Source organism: Miniopterus schreibersii, assembly GCF_964146895.1.
Source record: "Miniopterus schreibersii genome assembly, chromosome: 2".
Classification (NCBI taxonomy): Eukaryota; Metazoa; Chordata; class Mammalia; order Chiroptera; family Miniopteridae; genus Miniopterus; species Miniopterus schreibersii.
Window position 1 is genome coordinate 159,113,199 of NC_138102.1, and position 26,945 is coordinate 159,140,143.

Sequence of the window (26,945 nt, forward strand, 5' to 3'; positions counted from 1 at the left end):
TGCTTCTATTCTTAAAAACAGTGTGTGGAGGGGGGGAGTGGGAGAGAGGGGAGTGCTAGCACAATGCTTGACCCAAGAAAGCTTTTAATGAATGTTGGTTCAATTGCATATTATTAGAACATATTTTTAGGTTAAAAAGAGGTAGACAAAGGGAGGGAATGCGGAGATCTGTAATAGTGTCAACAACAAAAATAAAGTAAAAAAGACCAATTTTATAGTAAATATTATTTTTATGTAATATCCATATAGATAAGAAGGCATTTTTAATGTGTGTTAATTTTGAACACACTGTAATATATATATTACATGTCATTTAATATAGTAAATTAAATAATGTATTTACATGTCATTTAAAAATTAACTGGCTTTTAAACACTTTCTTCCACTGCCTCAATCCGTATAAGTAGGAAGGTGATTTGAAGTTTAATAATCAAATATATTTGGAAAAATGTCTATTTAGAATCTGCCTATTTTTTAATTGAGTAATTCGGGGATTTTTTGCTGTTGAGTTGCCTAAGTTCTTCACTTACTATGGATGTCAATCCCTCATCATGTCTATAATTTGCAAGTATTTCCCTTCAATTGGTAGGCTGCCTTTTCATTCTGCCGATGGTGTCCTTTGCTGGGCGGACGCTTTTTCATTTGATGTGGTCCCGTTTGTTTATTTTTGTTGTTGTTTTGCCTTTGCTTTGGTGTTAAATCTGAAAAAGCACTGCCAAGGCTAAGGTCAAGGAGCTTTTATTCTTATTTTTCTATGATTTTTTACGGTTTCAGGTCTTATGTTTTACTGATTTTGAGTCCATTCCTGCGTATGGTGTAAGATAGCGGTCTACTTCCATTCTTTTGCACGTGCCGGTCCTGTTCTCCCCACACCCTTTATTGACTAGACTGTCTTTTCCCCATTGTATATTCTTGGCCTCTTTGTTATAAATTAATTGACCGTTCGTGTGGGCTTATTTCTGAGCTCTCTATTCTGTTCTGTTGACCTGTGTGTCTGTTTTTATGCCAATAGCATTGTTTTTTGGTCACTGTAGCTTTGTAACACAATTTGAGATCAGAAGGGTGATGCCCCCTGCACTGTGCTTCTTCCTCAAGATTGCTTTGGCTACACCAGTCTTTTGTGGTTGTGGCTCCATACAAATTTTAAGATTATTTGTTCTATTTTTACGAAAATGACATTGGAAGTTAGATAGGGATTGCATTGAATCTTTAGATTGCTTTGGGTAGTATGGACATTAAAAGTGTTAATTTTTTCAATCCTGGAGCACAGAATATCTTCCCATTTGTTTGTCTTCTTCAGTTTTTTCCATCAATGTCTTACAGTCTTCAGTGTACAGGTCTTTTACATCCTTGGTTAAGTTTATTTTTAGGTATTTTATTCTTTAGATGCAATTATAAATGGAATTTTTCTCAATTTCTATTTTTGACAGTTTGTCCTTAGTGCATAGAAATGCAACAGATGTTTGCGTATTGGTGTTGTGTTCTGCAGTTTACTGAATTGGTGTATTTGTTCTAATGGGTTTTTTTGGTGGAGTCTTGAGGGTTTCTACATATAATAAAATGGCATCTTCAAATAGTGACATTTTTATTCCTTCCTTTCTCATTTGGATGACTTTTATTTCTTTTTCTTGAGAGGTCATTCTTAATATCCGAGATCACATTAAGTCTATCATTACATGCTCTCACAGCACCTGTATAGAATTTACTACCCTCAAAGTCCTTTAATTACTTGTTTAATACTGGCTTTCCCTGCTAGAATGTAAACATGAAGTCAAGGGTTATGATCACAGTACCTGATATACTGCATTTAATTCTCCATTTAAATCCTATTTCTGTAGTCTCAGCAGTCAAATTACTCCCTTCCTTAAAACCAACCAATGATCTTATCACAGCCAGGATCAAATGCAAGCTGTTTACAAGCTTCTCTGGGACGAGTTCCCTGCTTTCATCTCCGACTCCCTCCCCACCAGACTTCCTCTCATTCATTACGCTCTGGGCCTCAGGCACTTTAGTCTTCTTTCTGTCCCTGTAAGTGTTAAAGGCATTGCTATCTCTCCTCCTAGATCTTAAGTGTTGCCTCTTTCTCATTACTTGTGTCTCATTTCAAATATCACTTCCTCCAAGCAGTCTTCCTTGCCACCCCCAGCTAAAGCTCCAATTTCTATGAAATAGCACTTTGTACCATTTTGCAGTTTTTCTTCTTCGGAAACTTAGCAGCACCTGAAATAATATAATTTGTTTACTTGTTTACATGATTAGTGTCTGTTCACACGAAGGCAGGGACTTGTCTACTGTTCACTGGAAATATCTTCAGCTCCTAGAATAGTAGCACATAGTAGGTGCTCATAAATACATTAACTGAATCTATCTGGATATGCAGAAGCAGACTAATCAAGCCTTGGAAATCCCAAAAACTTCCAGGATGGTTGGTAAATGTCAGAACAAGAGTGGTTTTCTAAATGTATCTAGTGACCTCTGCTGGAAAAATTACCAAGGAAACCAAATACAAATCATGTTTTCCTAATAGTCTTCTCACCTCTTTTTATTGAATGATAAAATGTTAGTGTGAGTGTGAAATTGAGGATGAGGAACTTTTGAGATTTCTTTTCCCACCTTGGAGAAATCCCCCTTCCCTTTCTGTCTGGATGACTGTTCTCTTTCTGCTCTTAGCTCACCAATTTATGCTTTTAGTATAAATTCTAGAGAGTATTCAGGGATATTCAAAGTATATGGGAAGCAAAGAATTTTCTCTGATTTCCCCCAAGATCTTATTGCATAAATGAATGCCTTTCTTTTCACATACACCTGAAAGAGGGGTATTCATCCAGATATGGACAGATGATGATATAGTCCATGGACATATTTCAGGTGGTTCCATTTATTTCACCTTTGTTGACTCAGGGAGCAATTTTGAAAATGGCATTCACCACTGAAAAGCAAAGAATTGGCAAGGTGTCCTCAGGTTGGGATAATAAGATCAAAAGAGTTATGTAACTCTACTTTGTGGGGTCATTAGGAGATGATGTGTTGCTGAGAGTGCTGGTACTTGAGGCAAACCCCCAAGTGAGAGCCAAGGATCAAAATTTTCAAAATATCAAAATAATGAGAGTAAGAATGAATGAAATATTCATGAGGTGATCTGATTTCAAAAACTGTTTTACTTATTCTGTGTATGGTATAAATATACATCTATATATACATGTTTATTGAAGAAAATTTGTAGAATACTAGTAAAGAAAAAGAGCACATAAATAATAATCATAATCAGTACCTCCTAAAGAAAACCACTGTAAGAATTTTGTTTATGTCTATTTCAGTCTTATATTCATATATATTTCACTAGAAGTATATGTATATTTTTTGTACAAAATTGGATAAATTGTACTATTTATTTTGCTTTATATGTTATTTTTATTTAGTATGTTATGAAATATTTTAGTTGACCTAAGGTTATTTTTTCCCCAAAATATAATTATTTGAGCAGATAACATATGCATGTGGCACAATATTCAAAAAATTAAAGAAAAATAAGCCTCTCTTTTACTTCTTTCCTTTGCAATAGTAACTACCAGGAAATGCTTTTAATAGACCACTATATGTCATATAAATAAGACTGAAAGTTATTAAAGTGATTAATTTAGTGCCAGGCACTCTATTAAGTACTCTATATAAATGGTCTTATTCCGATTTTAGTAAGAAAACAAAAACTTAGTTAAGAAACTGGCTTGAGTTTACATAGTTGATAAGTGGCAGATTGGACATGACCCCAAGAATGATTATTTTACAACCAAGCACATGGTACCTGGCACTTGCTGTAAATGAACAAAGTGTTACAGCGTAATTTGGATATTGGGAACTGACTATCCTGGGGCTTGTTTATCCCTGGAAAAACCAATTGCAGGGTTGCTGAGACTAAACACTGCAGACTTGACTGTCATCACCCTGTCATCCCATTCTCACTTCTTGCGAGCATGCCTTTCTGTTTGGTTTTATTGGAATTTGTATTTGCCGGACTCACAGAGGTTATGTCAACACAAGCAAATCGTTTTGTAAAGGAGAAAGTCATTTTGATAATTTGGGCTCCTATCTTTACTATTTTAGTACTTGATTTTTTTTATTTATTAACCATATAACTTTTTTCTTACCGATAGAATGAATAATAGACTATATACTTAAATTTACTTTTATAGATAAAGTTAAGAATCAAATATGTTGGGAATCATGAAAGATATTTAATCACTTGATTCACATTGATTTTTTAATACCAGATAATCAAATATGGTTTTATCTATTTTAAGTCATTAAAATAGGACTTCAGTCAATAAGGCCAACTGTGCAAAAAAGTGGCTAAAGACCTAATAAAAGGTTACTAATAAGTAACAAATAGTAATAGTAATAATAATAAAAAACAGTAAAAAAAAATAGTGAGAGCATGAACAAGTAACAAATTATTTTCTGAGAATTCTGCTTGTAATTCTAATGTGAAAGATATTTTGTGTGAATTTCAGTTCTACTGCTTGCTGTATGGGATGATAAAGTACAAATATTGACTGTGAGCTAAATCTATAAAGTAAGATATTTCATAATTAAGCATGCTTGTGAATGTCGTTACTCCATTTAGGAACAACATAGAATGCGTCTCTGTGTGTAAGTAAATGAGCACAGTCATACTTATATACATACAAACACATGAAAAAGTATGTACATGGCATTTATTCACAAGGTGATCCTGATTATATTTCAGAACCTAATATATTTTGCATTCTTTCCTATATTTGAACATTTTTATATCCATTAAATTATTCTTTATCAATTTGAAAATATTTCAGGTAAATATACAAATAGGACTAAAATTAATCTTATAATCTCATTAAAATGATGATCTGGGGAGAGAAATAAGACGGCGGCGTAGGTAACAGCTGCACCCGCCGCCTCCCACAACCACGTCAACATCACAACTAAAATCAGAACCACCGTCACTCAGAGCCTCCTGAGATCTGGCTGCACAGAAGCCCCACAACCAGGGAGCTGAAGGAGCAACGAGACCAGGAGGAGGGGCGGGGACGTGGGCGGATCGGGGCTGAATCGCGGAGACGTGGCCTCGGGCCCACACCTGGTGCCGCGGGGTAAACCCAGGAGGGAATCTCGGTGGCAGAGGTTTCCCGGAGGAGGGAGGGGTCCTAGCCCCACATCAGGCCCCCAGCCCAGGCTCCAGGGCCAGGAAGAGACGTCCCCACAACTCCGGGCTGTGAAACCAGCGGGGACTGTCCCTGAGGGTCGCGGAGGCTGCGGGAGCCCCAGCAGCTCCTCTAAAGGGCCCGCGCACGGACTCACCCGGACGCTCCCTCTGAGCCCAGCGCCGGGCAGCAGCCTGAAAGGACCCGGGACACTCGGGGAGGAACTAACCTGCCTGAAGTCGGGGCAAGAGCTGGAGGGGCGGCTTCCTCCCAGACAGAGGAGCTGGCAGAGGCCATTGCTCCTTTGGCGAGTCCTCCCCGCACACAGCCGGCAGGCAGGCGCCATATTTGAATCACCAGCACCTGACTCACACCTTTGGCCCCGCCCCGTGATTCCCGGAGGCCCCGCCCCTCCCCACCTGCAGCTCATCTGGGCCATTTCCAGGGGTTTTTCTATGCAAGTGGCCTCTCGAGCCTCATGCTTAGGACTTTCCTAAAATCTCTCAAACAGGCAGCAGTGGGCCCCATACAGCTTGATAAGCGGCCCCAGGCCTGGCACTAGCGGCAGCCTGCATTGGCTCATAGCTTGGCCTCTCCTGGACACCCCCAAGCCCAGCACAATTAGCAGCCAACTACAGTTTGCTGCATAGCTCATGCTGGGTGGCCCTGGGCAAGGCACTGGCACAGGCTGACTTTGCATCTCCAGGGAGGCCCCAGAGACAGTGCACCTGGTGGTCAGACTCAACCACGCTGGATTACAACCCTACCACAGCCACGAGTGACACACTCAAGGGGCGCACTTGGTGAGCACCAAAGCCCCACTGAAGTAAATCCATAGGGGTGTCTCCAGCACAGCAGCTCTTTGGCTGTAGTTGCAGCTGGTCCTCACAGCCAATTGGTCTGGGAGTCAATTCCTCCCAGTGATGCCAATAGCAACCAAGGCTCAACTGCAATAGCCCACATAGGGAGCACCTAGAAGGCCCAGCGCAGGTGACTGGGGAGGCTGAGCCACTGGACCCTATAGGACACCTACTACACAAAGCCACTCTACAAATTCCAGGAGACATAGCAGCTCTACCTAATACATAGAAACAAACACCTGGAAGCAGCCAAAATGTGGAGCAAAGAAACATGTCACAAAGGAAAAAAGAGAAAAAAATCTCCAGAAAATGAACTAAATGAAATAGAACCAAGCAAGCTACTACATACAGAGTTCAGAATAATGGTGATAAGGATGCTCAAGGATATTAGTAAGAGTATTACAAAAACAACTGAGAAAATCAATGACATAATAAAGTACCAATTTGAAGTGAAGGCTACATGAACTGAAATGAAGAATAATTTACAGGGAATCAACAGTAGAGTAGAGGACGCTGAGAATCAAATCAGCAATTTGGAATATGAGGAAACAAAAAACACCCAACCAGAAGAGCAAAAAGAAAAAAGAATCCAGAAATATGAAGATCATGTAAGGAGTCTCTGGGACAACTTCAATTGGCCCAACATTCGTATTATTGAGGTAACAGAAGGAGAAGGAAGAGACCAAGAAATTGAAAACCTATTTGAAAAAATAGTTACAGAAAATTTCCCCTACCTGGGGAAAGAAATAGACTTACAAGTCCAGGAAGCACAGAGGGTCCCAAACAAGAGGAACCCAAAGAGGCCCACACCAAGACACATCATCATTAAAATGCCAAAGGTCAAAGACAAAGAATCTTAAAAGCAGCAAGAGAAAAGCAATTAGTTACCTACAAGGGAGCACCCATAAGACTGTCAGCTGATTTCTCAACAGAAACTTTGCAGGCCAGAAGGGAGTGGCAAGAAGTATTCAAAGAGATGAAAAGCAAGAACTTACAACCAAGATTACTCTACCCAGCAAAGCTATCATTTAGAATTGAAGGTCAGATAAAGAGCTTCTCAGACAAGGAAAAGCTAAAGGAGTTCATCACCACTAGACCAGCACTACAGGAAATGTTGAAGGGTCTTCTTTAAGAAGAAGCTAATGAACAAAAGAACCTGACAAACTAAATGGATCCAGAGACATTGACGCATGCAACAGATGATCATATTTCAGAGGGAAGAGGGAAGGGGACTGGAGGGTGGGAAGAGATTAACCAAAGATGCTATATGAACATATGCATAACCCATGGACACAGACAATAACGGGGTGAAGGCCTGGGGAGAGGGTGGGAGTGAGGTGGAGGGGGTCAGTTGGGGGGGAAAAATGTGACACCTGTAATACTTTCAACAAAAAAGATAAATTTTAAAAAATAAATAAATGATATGATCATCAGTCAAAATTGCATTCTTTGTGTTTATACCCAAACACACGCTTGCATTTTATACGTTTTCATAGGGAAATTTTAAAGAAAAGTGATTAAGTAAAGGAATACCAAAATCTATACTTATCTTCCAAATTAAATTTGCAGATGTAGAATACAATAACTAGGAGTACTTTTTTTAATGCTCTAGAGATGACAACCAAAAGAAAGAACAATACTTAGGAAATATAAAGTGATTGAAAACATAGAAATACGTCCCATTAAATTCTCCGTGTAACCTGAAATGGTCTGCAAGCTTTGTAAGGGGAATCGCTAATCTTGGATCAGTTTGGAAGTGATGAAATCAGGATTGGTGACTGTGTGAGTCTAGGAATTTGGTCAAAAGGACAAGGGGTAAAGGTCTGGACCTGTATCACGATGAGCCTCTGAGGATGCCCCTATCAGAGGGGGTGCCTGCCTAAACCCCAGACTGAGGCTTTTACTTGTGATAGTTCTGGGTTGTGTGGGTAGATTCTGATCGGAGATACTGTCCTCAGTGGACCCACCTGGAAAGACTGCAGAGAACCTGACAATTCCTCCTTCCACCGGGAGTTCTCTGGGAAGCTCACGAGATTTCACTCTGCTGGTTTACTCCTATGAGAAGCTACCCGAGCCTGAGGCCTACCAGCTTGAACTTCCACTCTCTAAATCTCCCGGCTCCTACAGTTCATTGAAAGGGTGACTCAGACAAGTTCCCGAGGACTGGAGGAAGAATGCTCCGAGGCCGGTCCCTGTCTGTGACCTCCCTGAGTGGGCTTCCCCAGTGGGAAGTTGAAGAGCTTCCTGTGGAAGATTTACTGCTCTTTGAAGTTGCTTGGGAAGTGACTAATAAAGGTTTGTACTGGCCCTGAATGCGGCTATTTGACAGATTGCTGAAGAACGTAGATTAGGAGAGTGAGTTAATAAAGTGAATTACCAGTAAGTAGGTATTAAAACTGAAAATGAGTTTAGGTTACATTTAACCAGGTCTGTTTCAACAGGCAATGAAAACTGAGACTTGTGTAGATGTGTTGAAGAGAGAAAAAGTTGAAAATATTAGTCTTTGCCAGGGAATGTGCATTTAAATTAAAATTTGAAATCCATACTGTGGCAAAATAGAAGTAAACAGTTAATATTTACTTTTTTTGGTTCTATGATTTTTTTTTTCAACAAAAAGCACAATTTTGTACTTTATTGTAGGGCGAACTGTACCTGATCAGGACCAATTAGAAACTTTAACTCCATATACTGATAGCAATTTTATGAAATATTTATTAATGTTTCTAATAAATCAAGATTAGATTGGAATTAAAGTTTTAATTTAGAAGCAGCTCAGAAGGCATAATACTGAGCTCCTATCATGAAGAACAGAATTAATTTTTCAATAATATATACATAGAAATGATAAAATAAGGAAGGAAATAAAATTAACAAAATTAAAATAATTTCCCAATAAGGTATAATTCCATTTGTGTTGATTGTAAAAGGCAAAGTGGAACTCAACCTAAATGATATTAATAAGAAAGGTACTTGTAAAATTATAAAAACAGAAATTCCTTATGGATCGATATCCTCTAATTTAAAAATGTCAAGAATATTGAGGGAATATTAGTAAGAAAAAGTAAGTTTTGAAGGTTGAATTCTCCAGGGTCATGAAGGACCAGGCCATGTGACTGATGGGTGAAAGGCAGAGGTACCTTGTGGAATTTGAAGGGTCTGAAATGATACCATGAATACGATTACATGACTTCCTTTTGGCTAATCAGAGCCAGCATAAGCGCAGAAGTGGGGGAATTATATTTGGCATCTGTTCAGACTTTCCCCATTATGCTAAAAGTTCAAAGTTCTCATGTGTATGCTTTCATAAAAATCATAACATCAAAATTAAAAATCAGTTCTGCCTGTGTAGAAACGCACAGAATGAACATAAGAAAAAAGCACAGCCTTTTTCTTTGAGGTTTAGTGAGGGGGAAGCAAAGAACAGAAACCTTATTATGGAGAGGGGAAGTCTTTTATGAATACCTGTTTCTAATGTTCTTTTTCCCCCAGTCTCAAGGTTTTTAAATAGGCCCAATGTTCCTGGGAACAGAGCCATGCCTGTTACACATAAACCTGAGATTGTGCCTTTAAATAAAGGTTTGCTCTACAGAGTAGGCAGGAACTCGGGAATACAGCTTGTTGGTGGAAAAACTTGGAGGGACTTATTAGCACCAGGAAACGGTTCAGAAGATGTCTATGTGAGTTCCAGCACCTAAGCAGAGAGCCCTTTCTTCTTCCTTCTGTCCTCTCTATTTAACAAACCTTAATGCAACATTGTCTCCCGGTGCTGGGCTCACACTGGTGAAAACTGTTATCCATGAATCTTGTATCCTGATGACACGCATGCTAATGCGAAGGCCCGGAATGGTGCCTGGCACAAAGGAAATGCTCAAAGGGCTTTTTTTTTCTTTTAAATGAAGGAATGAATACATTTATTTTCAACCTCTACTCTTCCTTTGATACTTACTTTCTTTCATTTCCCATGCAAGAGAAAGGGAATTTTGTTGTCTCTAGAGGGGACTCACAATGTGATTTACCCAAGTTGATATCATCTCTAATATATCTTTTTTTAAAATATCTATTACAGTCTGATTTTTCAGAGATGTTTACATGAATGGACAATTATTGTGTTCATCTCTGGCAATACATTGACATCATAGTTTCTTTTTAAATTTTACTTTGAACTTTTATTTTCCTCCAGTTCATAGCCAGGCTATGAGACATCGTAGAGGTCATGACCCAAGCCCTCTGTTTCATAGATGAAAACAGACATCCACAGACATTAATGACCAAGCAGACTGCAGGGTTGGGACTAGCAGTTAGATCTCTGAGTCCACTTCTCTTTTTAATTACCACACAAGAATAAAAATGAAAACATCCATTGCCTAAGTAAATTTCCTATAGATGAAAGAACGTAGTACCTGCACTCAAAGATCATAGATTTTTGAGACTTTGTAAAAACATCCCTTAAACTATCTGTCAGTTTCTTCATGAATGAAATGAATGTAATGTTTCAGCCATCTTACAGTGGCTTGTAGTGGCAAATAGGAAATATATTTATATCCAAGAAAACACCAGGTGAAACACACAATCTATGGAAAAGCCATGCTTGGTACACACATAGCTTTAAGAGGAGCCCTAGTCACCCCACTCCCTTTTTGTCCCGATTGCTATGTCTGAGCCTCTCCTGTATAAAATACAGGCTGTCACTGTGGTATAATCAGGGTGGGGTGTGCACATGGTCTTGCTCTAAGGGTCTCACCTCCCACTACCTGAGACTGCAGCTGCTTTGATTTGAACCACAGACCCAGCAAAGCGCTGGGCACGCAAACATTTGCTGACCATTGTCACCAGTAACATTTACTTTCTATCCTACCAGACCTACTTCCTCAAAGAATGATATTCTAACTGTATAATGACTACTCCTGCTTCTACAACTGTGTCTTGAGACAGAAGGGTCCAATTATTAGCTATGTAATACTGAAGTCATATGATTTTCAAATTCCGTAACTTTTAAACATTTAAAAAATAGTGAAGATACATCCTAATTTATATGCACATATAAAATGCCTTATTTGGCTGCTGTACATATTCCATACTGCTTTGGAATCCTGGTTTTAGCAACATCAGCAGTGTTTTTAGATGAGAACTTGGGGTTGTAGCTACTTCAATGACATATATGCCAAGGGGGCTCGTCTTTTCTTTCTTATGAAAAGCCTGATACTTTGCCCTCACACTAAACATAGCTCCCATGTTGTTTCAGGGAAAAATATAGATCAATAAAATACAAAGTACATGTTTGAAAGTGAAAGGTAAGTTCAAATTCAGTGATCTACACTGTGGCAAAAACAAAGATTCAATAAAAAATATGTGTTGGTGAAACTCTGGTTTATACCTCACATTTGAAAATAGGAATGGCCCTATGTCTATGCCATCGACTATAATTAGCATGCCAAGAGAGGAGTTTGTAGTAAACAGAGTAAAAATCAAGGGAAACTAGTTGGTGTATAAATATGGGAAGGACAGAGAGAAGCTAAATTGGTGCTCGAGCACATGAAATTTCAGCAGTAGCTGTTACTTGGACACAGCGTAGCCCCTTCTTGGACCACTGTAGGAGGAGTGAAAGGTGAGCATTGCTGCTGAGGGCATGTGTCCTGACAATGGCTATTTGCCCCATTTTGATGATTCAATGTGGATAGAGCATTAAGCCAAGTACTGCTTCATTCCAATTGTCTCTTCAGATTTCTTTGAAATGTTTATACTGCTCTGGTGTTGCCAACATGCTATTCTCTGACATTCACCCAGAAGGGGGCTTTAAAATATCCATGAATGGGTATTTACAATAGTGACTATTTGTTAGTGTCCTTTAAGCACCTTCTTTTAGAAAGTTAAATAAACCCTTGTGTTTGATGGATCCTAAATAGTTACTTAAAAATGGAATCCTAGCCTGGCCAGGTGTTGCTCAGCGGTTGAGTATCGACCTAGGATCCAGGAGATCTCAGTTCGATTCCCAGTCAGGGCACATGCCCAGGTCTCGGGCTCGATCCCTAGTAGGGGACCTGCAGGAGACAGTCAATCAATGACTCTCTCATCACTGATGTTTCTATGTCTCTCTCCCCCTCTCCCTTCCTCTCTCTGAAATCAATAAAAATATTTATTCTTAAAAAAATGGGAACCTATTTTCATGCCATTATCACTTAAATGCATTATTAACCTGAATGATAATGGAATTTTTTTCTTTTCAACAGTTGGTGGCATCTATACTGTGATTCAGACAAAGGCTAGAACAACAGCAGACGAATGGGGAGACAGTTATTTTCTGATTGGTCCATATTTTGAGCAAAATATGAAGACTCAGGTGGAACAGTGTGAACCTGTAAATGAAGCTGTAAGAAGAGCAGTGGAGACAATGAATAAGCATGGCTGCCAGGTAAAGCATCCTGACCTCAACTTCACTTGACAAGTCTCAGTAAGCCGTTATGGGAAAGCAGACACAATTTACATTAACTGCCAAGAAAAGACCATTCATCTACTTAGGAAAAAGGAGCAGGTTTGTGAGAAAGATGATGAACTTGACTTTAAATAGGTACATTTTGAGGCAGGTTGTGAGGACCATAGGGAAACTCTCTAGTAGTATAATAGGTTTACAGACCAGCAGAAGGTACAGGGCAAAGATATTTCTGGGGAAGTCATTTGTGTCTAAAATGTAATTGAAATCATTGGTGTTGATAACATGCAGTGGAAGTTTATAGACTAAAAGCAGAAGTTTTGATCCAAACTTTGGGGATGTCAGCATGTTAGAACATTTACAGTAAAAGAAGTCAGAGATTGCAGAAGTAGCAGCACAGCTTGTGATGTAGAACCAAGGATGTCCAAATCCTAATCCTCAGAACCTATGAAAATATTACCTTATGTAGCAAAAAGGACCTTGCAGATGTGATTATATTAAGGATCTTGAGATGGGGAAATTACCCTGGATTTTCAAGGTGGGCCCAATGTGATCCCAAATCTCCAGGGTCTTTATAAGAGGGAGGTGGTAGAATCAGACTTGAGAGATGTAACAATGGAAGCAGAGGTTGGCGTGATGAGCTTTGAAGATGGAGGAGGGGACATGAGCCAAGGAAAGCAGGGGGCCTCTAGAGACTGGAAAGGCCAGAAAATCGATTCTCTTCTAGAGAATACAAATGGAATGAAACTCTGCCAGCGTGTTGATTTTAACCCATAAGACCGATTTCACACTACAACCCCCAGAGCAGTAAGACAATTAGTTTGTGTTATTTTAAGCCACTAGTTTTCTGATAATTTGTTGCCATAACCACAGGAATAATGAGGTCAAGACAAGGGAGAGAGAGTCTCGAGTATGAAGGAGGGACTAAGTCAACAAAGGATGCACCAAGGTCATTTTGGTTTAGCAATATTAAGGTCATTCGTGGTAACCTTGTTAAATGCAGTTTGAAAGGAAAGGGGAGTTAAGTCAGATTGCAGTGGGTTGAAGAATGAATGAATGGTGAGAAAAGAGTATAGAAGCTGTGGCTATGAGATTTTTCTATGAAGAGGTAAAATGAATTAAGTAGTTTCAGAGAGGCATGATTTTGAGAATTAGTGTTTTATTAAATGTGAGGCCTGAACATATTTATATGCCAAAAATAAATATCTAGCAGATGGAGAAGCTGGAAGTTCAGAAGAAATGGGTGACTGAAGAAAGTAAGGCCACTGAGAATGGGAGAGAGAACATGATCCAAAGCGCTAGTGAGAGGGTCATTCTGCCCCCCTTTCACTTAAACAAGGAATAAAGGATGAATGAAGAATTCAGCACAGTCTCACCCAATGTTTCTGATGACCTTATTAAAGTAGGAGTTAAGGTCATCTTACAAATATTAGGAGGCAAGTGTTAAAACAAGAGACTTTGAAGAGAACTTGAAGTTCTTAAAAGTGTTCAAGGAATATATAAAAGAATTTCTGGACATCTTTGATGTGCAGCCATGTCTTTTTAGTGTCACAGGTGTACATGACTGTGACTCTCCAGCAGCCATCAGCAGCCTGAGTGAAAGTGCAGAAACATGAATAGATAAAGATTCAGTGTTGTTTAATTTCAGCATTTGTGTGATGGGGCAAATTGGCAAAAGTCTTAGAGGTAGCTGTGTGACTGACTGAATTAATGGTTGAATTTGATGGACAGTCATTTTGAAAAATGTAATAGGATTAGAGTTTGGGCTGCTAGATTAACTAGATAATGCATTTTAGACAATATATTTAACTAGATATCTGGCAGCAACCGTATCAGTAAACACTTTGAGTAACATTTTTTAGCAGGAGGGATAAGAGAAATCATGTACATTTGTCAACAGAAAAACACACACCATATTTTTATCAGGAAATATTTTAAGTCCTGTTGCATAAAGGAAAATAAGTGACACCATAGAAATTATATCCAGTTGCAAGTTGTTAAAGATACAGAGCAGTTAATCTTATGACTCTATCATAAAAACATAGACTATAATATTAAATCCTAAAACCATGAGCTCAAGGTCACAAGAGTGATCACATGATCTAGATGCCTTGTTTCTAAGTGACCAAATTTAATGAAAAACAAAAACTTGGAGATTTTAGATGAATGGATGCAAGCCCATTATAACTTCAGGCTCAACTTATCAGATGCTTTGTGGTATCACTGAGGTTTTCTATAGAGCCTACATAATCTGCAATTGAGTTCTAAATAGAGCTTACATCTTCTGAGCACAAATACATTTCCTCCCTTCCATTCCCCAGCATTACTACATGGTTCTGTGTTCTTTTTATGGCAGGTACACTTCGGAAGATGGCTGATAGAGGGGAGTCCTTATGTGGTGCTCTTTGACATAGGCTATTCGGCTTGGAATTTGGACAGGTGGAAGGGTGACCTCTGGGAAGCATGCAGTGTCGGCATCCCTTATCATGACCGAGAAGCCAACGATATGCTGATATTTGGATCTTTAACGGCCTGGTTCTTAAAAGAGGTACAGTTTACTGTATAGTGATACAGTGATACAACAGAGGAGCTGCATGATTGTGTCCTGTGCCCAGCATTGCCCAGCAATGATTCCATGACCCTTAGATTAAGTAAGTTTTGAGATGATACCATTATTGATTGTCCTAGTACATTTCTGAGAAAATGTTCAGCATTTCTCAAACTAAGTACCAGTCTTTGGAACAGGGTAATAATAATAATGCTTATTAATATATAGAATGATGCATATAAAAATTCAATTATATTTCCTGCTACATAGATAGTACTCAATATATACTCAAGAAAAAAATAATATACATCATGCACTATGTATATGAATTCTAGAATCTGGGGAATAGAAAACAGCTTGAAATATTTGGTTTTGATTATGCATGAGTACTTGTGTAACTGCAGTGACACTCAGATATTTTCATCATTAGTTAAGGTCTGAAGGGATCCCAGCAGGTGCTAAGGAGTCTGTAGCAGTGAAATATCCCATAGATGAAAAAAAAAAAAGAATATTAGAAACTAGTACTTTTTAAATGAACCATGACTGCACTCTCGTAAGTCCTCAAAGCATGGCAGCTCACTTTGTTTGCCTTCTTTGTATTACCTCAAGATAATGATGCTTAACCTAAAAATTAGATGGTGAAGGAAGAGCGTCCCTAGCAAAGCCGGGGTGTGGCCTAAGGCCAAATCACAGAACTCCATGTGGGGAGTGTGTTCCATCTGCCTACTCTTTTTGCTGATGAAGTCATATTCCAATAGCCATAACAGGCTGCCTCGATGACGTAAAGGAGAGGGTGGAAAAGCAGTCCTACTGCTTCGTGTTGGTGACAGAATAGGAGAAGGGCGAGGGTGCTGGCAGATCTGGGCTAATGACCCATACGAACTCTTGTTTTAGCATCTGTTAGTTTCATCAACTCTTTCTCTGCTAACTCCTCCCTGAGCCACTTCCCCCAGGGCCGGAGCCAGCTTTAGAGTGTGGGTGTGTGCACATGTGTGTGTCTGCCCCTCCTTTCTGTCAAAGGGAACAGAGGGAGAGAAGCAGGAAAGTAAGAGCCCAACTGCCTCTAAAGTAAAGTGGTTCCAGAGAGAGAGATTGTCATTGGTTCAAAAGGTAAACAAAGACACTGAGCAAACACCCCAAGGCTTTTCCGGGCAAGTTCTGTTTCACTGTCTGTCACCTGTTCCTGCTGCACCATTGATGTGTGCAGCTGTTCACAGCTGCGGGGAACTTTGTGATGAGCAGATACTTTAAAATGCAAATGTTTTAGCCTAAGTCAGTGGTTCTCAGAGTATTTCCCAGACTGTCAGTAGCATTCAAACTTGTAAGAAATGCAAATTCTTGCCCCCCAGCCCAGAATCATTGAATTAAATGATGTGGGAATGGGACCCAGATGTCAGTGCTTAACAAGCTTCCAAGTGAGCCAAGGTATGCTAAGTGTGAGAACCACTGGGCTTCATGAACATGCCACTGAATCTTATAAAACACACTTGCTGAATCTGCATGCTTCACATTTAGATCCCTTCAAATTGTGCTAGAACTTTCAGGCACAGTACCTTTCCTTATGCTGTGGGCCGTGAGCAAGATCAAGCTTCACCCACAGCTTTTCTAAATGCTCCTTTCCTGATGTAGGTGACAGACCATGTAGAAGGCAAACATGTCATCGCCCAGTTCCACGAATGGCAGGCGGGGACTGGACTGATCCTGTCTCGAGCCCGGAAACTTCCTATCGCTACAATTTTTACCACTCATGCCACACTGCTTGGGAGGTATCTCTGCGCTGCAAACATTGATTTCTACAACCACCTGGATAAGGTAAATAGTCCCACCACCTTCCCCTTACTGCCCTTTGTTCTGATCTTGGAAGCTGAAGGATGAGAAGTATTGATCTTGACATTTCATCTGCCAGCGAGGTGGCAGAAATGCCCTTTTAACACATCAATATGCATGACAAAGCCGCCCCCAGTGACAGAAAGCTCCTAGGGTTTAACTGCTCAGAGTGCCCCAGGGTGCAGCAGTGCCGGGCAATGCGGCTACTTTGGAGCAATAGATCCAAGATCCAAAGGGGCGGGGAGGGGAGGGAGTAAAACTCTGGACACAGGGTTGAACTCCTGTCTGCCCTGGAGCTTGGGAAATGCTGTGAGGATTCTGGACCCACACACAGCCCTGAGTGGCAGGTAGGGACGGGAATTCTACTCATACAGCTTGCACCAGGAGCCTTACCGCCTCTATCCTCCAAGTGAACAGATGGTCAGATTTTTCCTGTAACTCTGCAATGCATAGGTGGATTTTTTGTAGGGGTCAAATAAGACAGAATTTATTAAAAACAGGAGCGTGACCCAGCTGGCTGGTGTGGCTCAGCAGTTTAGCACCCACCTAGGATCCAGGAGATCACAGTTAGATTCCCCATCAGGGCACATGCCCAGGTTGTGGGCTTGATCCACAGCAGGGGACGTGCAGGAGGCAGCCAATCAATGACTCTCATCACTCATGTTTCTATCTCTCTCTCTCCCTCTCCCTTCCTCTCTCTGAAATCAAAAAATATATATTTTTAAAAAACAAAATAAAAAATAGGGATATGGGTCCGTGGTGACCAAATAATTATATGTTTGCTCATTTGAGAAGACTGTGTGATTCTAGGAACCAAAGTTATTCAGTTTTGACTTCTTTCTTCTATTTTCCATCAGTTAAACCAGATTAAAGTATGTCTTTTATATCTTATATCAATAATATCAAAAAACATGTGCATACCATAAAGTTAGGAGCTTTGCAATTTGGTATCTATATTGCCAATCAAATCAGTTTACCACTTTAAGGTTCTGTTGCACTATCAGGAAAATTAGGGCACTGGAAAGTTGATTTCTTTTTTTTTTTAATGGTTTTGATTTTAGAGAGAGAGGAAGGGAGAGGGAGAGAGAGAGAAACATCAATGATGAGAGTCATTGATCGGCTGCCTCCTGCACACCCCTGACTGGGGATCGAGCCCGCAACCCGGGCCTGTGCCCTGACGGGGAATTGAACCACAATCTCCTGGATCCTAGGTCGATGCTCAACCACTGAGCCACATCAGTCAGGCGGAAAGTTGATTTCTAAAGAGTTCCCAGTTTAAAAAACTGTTAGGATTCTATGAAACAGAATGTGTGTGTATGCATGTGTGTAATACATAAATAATCCTTAGGTAATGGCTGTGAAAAGCTATACTGCTATCTCAAAGACACTTTCACACTGAATGCAGGAAAGTTTTTTTCTGACAAACTTTAACACTTGGAAAGCAACGAATGGTCCTAATGAGAGTTGACCTATAAAAAGGTCAGCCTACCCTAAAGGTCAATTGTAAACTTAAGGTGTACATTTAAAATAAAGTCACCAAGGGATTCAGAAAGTCAGAAGATCAGGGAAATTTCTTAATGGCATACGATATTGGTAGACTAATAAGGGCAAACCAGTGATCTGTGATAAGCTCAATGACCATGTTTCCTGGAGAAAAGCAGACTTTAATTTTTGAGAAAGAGAAAATGTTAGAGAGGCATATGAAATATTTACTGCAGAATACTTAAGAGCACAGAGCACAGTCACACTGGACATTTTGCTATTTTCTGCACATGCCATATGACTTTATATAACTTGTTTTTTAGGGCAGCTAATTTTTCATCCTAAAATAACCTTTCCCGAAATTGAACTTTCACGTCCCAGTCCAAATGCCATTTTATTCATCCAACCAACTTGGAGACATAGAGATGAATAACTCATGGTTCTTGCCCTAGAAAATCTTACATTCTAGAGGTAATACTGACAACATACTTACATAGTGTGAGATACTTTTCTCTATCCTGCTCTGACCTTGTACCTTACTCAGGCACTTACTCATTTCTGCCTAATTTTTACCCATTTTCTCACTAATTTATTTATAAACTCTTTGAAGGTAACAGAAACACATAAATTATTCAACTAATATTGGTTGTATGAGAGATTTGGATGAATAAATGAGACCAGCCATATAAAGATTTTAAGAAAGACTTCTGCTGATCCAAGGATACCACCTAGAACCCTGATTCAAGCATTTTTAGAGATGTTTGCAAATATTACAATCAAGAAAGAATATTCTAAGAATTTCCTTGTTCTAATATTTAGAATCATCTAATAAATCTTTTTTTTTAGTATTTTCCTGTATACGATATAAGACAGTAATTGTTGGGACTTACTTGTTGACTGAGTTAGAGCCTGAGTGAGAAAAAAGCAGGTGAGAGCACAAGCTTGGAGTCAGGCTGATTTGGATCAATAGGGCTCTGCTAAGATGCTTACTAGGAATGTGACCTTGAGGGAGTTCTTTAACCTTTAAAAGTTTCAAAACCCCCTCTATAAAATGAAGACAAAATAAGTGTCTTGGTAGTTTATGAGGATTAAATATGATATCCTGCTTAAAAGAGTGCCTGATGCATAGTGTTGAAAAGTTTCTAATAGGAAAAGCGTATTGCTGATACAATGCCAGAAACTATATAGCTTTTTCTCTTAGACACTGCTACTTCCATATGCAGCTATATTAGACATAGCATTCAGTAACTAAGCCAAATGGCAAAAGCCCACAACTGTTGCCAACTATTTAATTGTGGGGGGTTGGCTTATTGTGTTTGTGTGTGTTTTAAGTTAAGATAGCAGAATACTGAATGATTGCACCATCTAACACACTACCTAATTAAAGTAACAGTCCACTCTTGAAATTATATAGTGGTAGGACTTCTATAACCATGGAAAATCATTTATCCTTTCTCTTTGTCAGTTTCCCTTTCAGTGAATTAACAATAATTATAAATATCTTAATTTTTGGTATCAAGTTTAATGTCAGATTTATTTCATTGTTTATGGGCAAATATATGATAAGGACCTTGGGGAAAGAGTTTAGCTGAGTATTTATAAAATGTGGGACAAGTAAAAGTATAATTAAAATGCCAAAAAAATATCAAGATTTCTATGTGATTATAACAAAGTGGAAATATCATTTACTCAGGGGGTTAAATAGCAGTTTAGAAGCAGAAATGAAATAAGCAACACCTTTTTAAGCATAAGTAGCTCTGCACTTAGTGGGTTTAATAAAAATTTTCCTTACTTTTTTGTGGGCATAAAATTTTACATAGCCTTGGGGGAACACAATATGAGAGTCTGTGATTTTGTTTGGCTTGTGCGGAAGAGTCAGTGTAAGTAAATGTATAAGTGCTTGTTTTTGTGTTTTGTTTTTAACAGTTTGACATAGACAAAGAGGCTGGGGAAAGGCAGATTTACCACCGGTACTGCATGGAGCGGGCTTCAGTCCATTGTGCTCATGTGTTCACCACGGTGTCTGAAATAACAGCAATAGAGGCAGAGCATATGCTGAAGAGAAAACCTGGTAATGATTACCCCAGCATTTCCCACTGATCTTTCAGTTCCAAATGACATGAGAGTCTGAGAATTTTGTTTAAAACAAACAAACAAAAGGCATAAAACAGTAGAGGAAAAAAGTTTTGGCTGCCGAAAATGCAGATAAGAGCATCTGCTCCATTGGTTGTTCACAGTAGGCAGTAAAACTATTATAATCATCATTATTGCTTTTAATTATACTATGCCATTGTACCAATGTTATTTTGTACTCTTGATTTCTTATTTCCACAATTTATTGTGAAAATTTATGAATTTTCAATTCTATGATAGTCATAAGCTAGAAATATTAATAGACATCTAACTTTATAAATTTAAATACTCTTTTACTGCAATGGTACCCTCTCTCAAAAGAGCATTTTCATAATGATTTTATTTTTTGCTTTTCCAGATGTAGTTACTCCAAATGGCTTGAATGTTAAGAAATTTTCAGCAGTACATGAGTTTCAAAATCTACATGCAATGTACAAAGCTAGGATACAAGACTTTGTTCGAGGTCACTTTTATGGGTATGTTTTTCTTTATTTAAAAAAAAATTGTGTGCGATTTTAGAGATCTCTAGTATAGAGAAAACAGTGTTGTTATAGTACATGTTTATCTTTCCCAGAATGCTTTGTACTTTAAGAGAATTCCTGCGTACATTTTGTTTGAAATGTGCTTTATTTCATTTGAAACTGTTTTGTTTTGTTCTAGTCATCTGGACTTTGATCTTGAAAAAACTTTGTTCTTTTTCATTGCTGGGAGGTATGAGTTTTCAAACAAAGGAGCTGACATCTTCCTGGAGTCCCTATCCAGGCTAAATTTCCTGCTGAGGGTAAGGAAGCTCCAAGATGTCATAAAATGCTTTTGTAGGAGGACTTGCTTCTGGGGGGCAGTAAAGAGCTTTCTGGCTTCTTAAGTAGTTTTCCTGAGGATGTAAGATTTTAAAGCTTTAAAATGACAATCTTATTATAAAAATGGCTTTGATTATTCCATTTCTATATTGGGATTGCTACACTGTCCACTTGTGTATTTATGTCGTCAGGTGTATTTTTAAGAGAGTCACAAGCTTATGCTCTATGTTTTAAGATGACATTATAACGTTCTCCCAGATGAGTTTGTAACCACTTGAAAAATAAATATAGAGAAATCAAGCAAATAAGAACAACATTTTACCTTTTCAAACACTGATAAGGATTAATAACAGAAGAGGTGGCTTGGGTATACGGAACGATAGGCTTCCTGATGCTGAACTTTGGTATTAAGCTTCGCCGTGTAGCCCAGGCAGCTCTGGCCGTCGCCATCCTCTCCCGGCTGACCTTCAGAGGAACAAGTACAGCACAGCTGTCCTCTGCAGAACCGGGCAGACACACACAAGCCCTGTTCCTCGCCCAACTCGACGACCACACCTCCCCCCCAGACTGAGAGGCCTGAACAGTGAAACTAGGAGATCACCCACCCACCACATAGAAACATGAAGGAGGGGGAAGGAGGCCCCCTACTCCCAACAATGTAGAATCACTTTTTGCTCAGAAAGGTGGGATTTAAAATAGGTTATCAACTAATCAAGAAAAACAATTTTTTTAAAACCTGTGCCAATGAAAGCAACCATAAAGATGGTACCACATCAAACTACTGATTAAAATTATTGGCTTATATTAAAATCCTATCACCTGAAATATAAAATAAATAACAGTAAAATGCTCACAGGTGATCAGTGTAAAATTTCAATCTTATCGCAATACTGAGACAATCTAAACTTTCCTGAGCTCTATAATACTCTCCAACTAAATATTTATTTTTTGGACATAGATTTATTCTCGCCTTAGAGCAAACATTGTAGCATGTGTGCTAAAGATTTACAGAAACCACATTAATAAGGAAGAAATACACTAATAAAAACCCAAGTCTGCAAAATAAGACTGACGACCAGAAAGATTATTCTAGTTTATATAGCTTATTTTAAGTAAATAAGTTTATTTTTTCTAGACTCTCATATGATTGAAATTATAAGATGTTTACGCTTTCTGCCCCGGGCTACCCTCACTCAGCATATTCATATTGAGATTCATCAATGGAGCTTATATGAGTAGTTCATTCTTTTCATATTGCTGAGAAGTAGGATGTTCTATAGCTATACCACTTTGTTCCTTCATTCATCTGTTTGTGGATATTTGGGTTGTTTCCAGTTTTGAGTTGTTGGAAAAAAGCTGTTATTTAGATTTTAATGCAAAAAAAAAAAAGGTTTCACCAGAAGGTGTGTAGATTTTCCTTGGAGACCTTGGCTCTGGTAGGACTGGCACTGAATCTGGAGAACCTTAAAAAAAAAGGCTATGGTACTTGAGTCTTATTTCATCACATTTTCTGGTATACACCTATTCACAAACTTTAAAGATGGACTCACAACTATATCAAACATGTATTATGTTTAGGGACATTATGAATTAATTTATGCACACATTTATTAAATATTCACTTTGTTTTTAGATGTGAAGAAAGAGCCAATTACTATTATTCTAAACATCAAAGATAATTACATCCCTGGAGAAATGAAAAGAAGGCATTCTCTTTCCATATGGTACATTTACTCTTTTATAGCACATCGGCTACTCCTGAGTGAGTTTCCTATTCTATGGCTTCCATAAACTTGAAGAAATTGTCAGGCCCTAGAGTGCAGAGCTGCATTTAGGTGGTAAAATGCCCCACACTCAGGAGATAGTCATTCCCAGAATGCACGAGCATTCATCTGTTCATGGTTTAAGTGAGTTTATGCTTTCATTCCCATGGCTGTTTGGAATGCCATTTCCTTCTGAGAGATGCTAGGCCAATGGTATTTGTGGGAAGAGGGAAAAAAACCATAGATTCTAGAGTCAATAAACACCAGTTTGAATCTCAGCTTTGCCAATAATCTGTTAGAGGAGGTCAGATTCCTGTATCCCACCTCCATGCCTCTCTTCTGACATTAGTAAAACAAGGGGAGTGACATCTATTGTGCACAGTGATTACTAGGATTGGGTTAAATTATGCATATAAAGCGCCCAGCCCAGTGCCCACCACAAAAAAATTTGCTGAACATATGCTTATTTCTCTACCTTAGGACTAAAAAAATAAAATGCAGTATCATGAAAATCAAGACAAAAAATGTAAATAAGCTCATGTATAAATCAATGTGTATAAGCTAAGGAAAGAAAATAGGATAAACCCAAACTAAATCCTCATTAAGTTTCCAATTTGAAATTTTAAAGAACAAATTTTGACCCTGTAGTATTATCTCACATTTATATTACTTTTTTAACCAGAGGGATTGTGATATCAGTATCAATTGCTAGGTATTTTAGATGCTTGATACCATGAAAATATTTTATGTCTGAATTTTCAAATTGTTAATCAATAAATGTCTATTGAAAGCCCTATTTAAATTAAAAGTTTTGCAAAAGTCTCAGGAAGGTGGGTACAGTTTCTTTGTGAACATTATTCTTTTTGTCTCAAGATATTTTTAAACCCTGTTTTTTTAAAGTTTAAGGTCCGTCTGTCACACGTTCATTTTATCTTTGGTCATTGACTGCCGTGTTTTCTGATCCCTCGTCAGATGCATAAAAGCGATGTCACAGTGGTGGCGTTTTTCATTATGCCTGCCAAGACAAATAACTTCAATGTGGAAACCCTGAAAGGCCAGGCAGTGCGAAAGCAGCTGTGGTAATCTCATGTCTTATAAACGTTCTCAAACAAGAAACGTAAAGGCTTATTTTTACGTGCATGATTTCTGATATAGTTCCCTAAACTATTTTTCCTTAAGATTATTATAGCATAAATCCTGCTTGGATCTCTTCTCATTGCCCTATGGTGTTAGATTATGTAATGGCTATACAACTGTGTTACTATAAAACTTTGGAATATGCTACCATGAAAGGATAAAGCCTCTGTAGAAATCTTTTTTTTTTTATAATATATTTTTATTGATTTCAGAGAGAGAGGAAGGGAGAGTGAGAGAGAGAGGAGAAACATTAGTGATGAGAGAGAGTCATTGATGGGCTGCCTCCTACATGCTCTCAACTGGAGGTCGAGCCCGCAACCGGGGCATGTGCCCTGACTGGGAATCGAACCTCGATCTCCTGGATCCTAGGTTGACTCTCAACCACTGAGCCATGCCTGGCCGGGCTGTAGAATTCTTTAAAGATGGGTTGAATTAAAAAAAAAATTAGTGTGGAAATATAAAAACATATGTCGAAGTAAAGAAATTAGTATAATGACTTCTTACATGCCTATGGCCCATATTCAGCAATTATTGACCCTTTCCCAATCTTGTTACACCTATACCTACACCCACTCCCCCTCCCAGTCCTCTGCCCTGCCCTGAATATCCTCAAGCAAAAAAAAAAATACGTGTTAAGCTCTGTGCGCTGGTCAGGGGTTTCTGCTGCCTCGGCTCTGGAGGTTTTAACTCAGGCTAAACTGGCAAATGCAAACATAATAGAACAGCCTATACAAAAGAGGCAAGTAATTTCAACAGTGCACTAACAAAACAACAGCATTATCATGACAAAGATTTAAAATTGTGACACTGTTTAAATTATAAATATTTTTCTTGCATAGGGACATTGCACATTCTGTGAAGGAAAAGTTTGGAAAGAAACTCTATGACGCCTTGTTAAGGTAGGTGCTCCGGACACTCACCAGGTCAAACATTTGGGGGTCACTATTCAAAACAAACTTGGCAGGTTTAGTGCTACAGTGTATTTGTGTTGTTCCAAATATAAAGGAATTAGTAACCTTCCAAGATGTGTGACATCATGTCAGTAGGTTTTCTTTCACCCTTCATCTGACAAACACTTGTGAACAGGTCCTACAAAGAACATATTTATATATGCAGAGAGGTTCTAATTCAATGAGAATCTCATTAAATGTTAATATGCCAACCTGAAGCTGAGACAGTTCATGAGATGTTAAGTGAAAACATATGTATATTGACTTAATATAGTAAATATATTGGCTTATAAATTAAATTGGAATATATTTATAATTAACATATTAATTAATATTAGTCTAGATGTATTTACATAATAAATAATAAATAACATATATAAATATATAGATGCAATAAAATCTAAATAATAAGATCAAATTAAAATGTATTATAAAATAATAATAATATTAAAACATGTGAATTTTGCTGTGATATGAAGAGAAAGCTGTGTTGTTTCCTGACCCATGGTGGCAGGTGAGCATCATTTCTCTTTATCAATTTATAGATGGACAAGTAATGGCCAATTTAGAACACAGTACTCAGAAATAGGCAAAACATTATAAGAGCATCCCCCTGACGGTCAGCATGAATGCTATAAAAATGAATTTTGATTTCTTATGCTTTTTTTTTATATCCTCACCTAAAGATGTGCTTATTGGTTTTAGATAGAGAGAGAGAGAAACGTCAATATGAGAGAAAAACATCAATTGGTTTCCTCCCAGACCCATCCCGAGCAGGGATTGAACCTGCAACCTAGGTATGTGCCCTGACCAGGAACCAAGCCCACAACCTTTTTGGTGCACAGGAGGATGCTCCAACCAGCTGAGCCACCGGCTGGGGCAGTGCTATCTTTTATCAAACTTCTCCACACTGTAGGAATTTGTCTGTGAGCTTCATCAGGAAACAGTTTACTTTTATTCTTAAAGTGCTTAGAACAGTATCTGACAGATAGGAAGCACTGAATTAGTGCCAGTTGTTTGTTTTTATTATTAATATTGTTTTTCCCACAGAGGAGAAATTCCTGATATGAACAATATTTTGGATCGAGATGATATAACAATTATGAAAAGAGCCATCTTTTCAACTCAGGTAGTAAAGAAAAAAGTGCCTATCACTTCCCGTAATTGTTAAAATCAATTTAGATCAATATTTTAATTTACTGGAATGGGCTAATTTGGGAAATTTTTAAACCCGAGTGCTAGAAAAGTCATTCTTATGTATTCACCTAAATGACAACTTTGTATTCTCTTTTATGCGTGGTTTTCAGGGCTCCTTTTAAAAATCTCAAGGAACTTGTCTTTGTATCCAATTTAAAAATTCATTTCATACTTAGTTGGCAGGGGAGATACCATGATCCCAAAGGTGGTTTTCCCAGGGTGAGGCTCACCCATTTCATTCTGGGTGTGCTGACCCCGTGATTTCCCCAAATGTGGGAAACTCAACTGCATGAGTAGTGGGGGACTGTGTTTGTGCTCTCCCTGGCACCAAAAAAAAAAAAAAAAAAAAAATTCATTTAGAACCATTATATCCAATTGAAAAGCTGTGCATATTGCAATGACAACAAAAGCCTAAATTTTTCAAACAGCATAGAATTTTGAGTTACATAGAGAAAAGGTGAATGTTTCTCAGGCAAGTGGAATTATCGCAGAGAAGAAAAGGTAAATGTTACATTAGGCATACACCCAAATCTCTTCCTAATCGTGAGGGATCAGGCACTGGAGGACAGCCCCACCAGAAGGATCCAAAAGAGTAGCTCATTGAGTCAAGATTTCAGGACACTCTTATTCCAAATAAGTCCCAG

General features: G+C 38.5%; 1 protein-coding gene across 2 annotated transcripts in view; it reads left to right on the plus strand.

Moving 5' to 3' along the window:
- The first annotated feature begins 7,890 nt into the window (after positions 1-7,890).
- GYS2 (glycogen synthase 2) overlaps positions 7,891-26,945 on the plus strand; it is a 35,428-nt gene continuing 16,373 nt past the window's right edge. Inside the window, exons 1-10 of one of the 2 annotated variants that reach the window (XM_081127852.1) lie at positions 7,891-8,332; positions 12,265-12,446; positions 14,821-15,012; positions 16,642-16,824; positions 20,248-20,392; positions 20,813-20,930; positions 21,115-21,235; positions 23,990-24,096; positions 24,994-25,053; positions 26,155-26,233. In XM_081127852.1, coding sequence (XP_080983978.1) covers positions 8,212-8,332; positions 12,265-12,446; positions 14,821-15,012; positions 16,642-16,824; positions 20,248-20,392; positions 20,813-20,930; positions 21,115-21,235; positions 23,990-24,096; positions 24,994-25,053; positions 26,155-26,233 — 1,308 coding nt within the window. In that variant the 5' untranslated portion in view covers positions 7,891-8,211. Of the gene's footprint in view, positions 8,333-9,646; positions 9,715-12,264; positions 12,447-14,820; positions 15,013-16,641; positions 16,825-20,247; positions 20,393-20,812; positions 20,931-21,114; positions 21,236-23,989; positions 24,097-24,993; positions 25,054-26,154; positions 26,234-26,945 lie in introns of those variants that run through there. The other variant, XM_081127853.1, reaches the window with a different exon arrangement.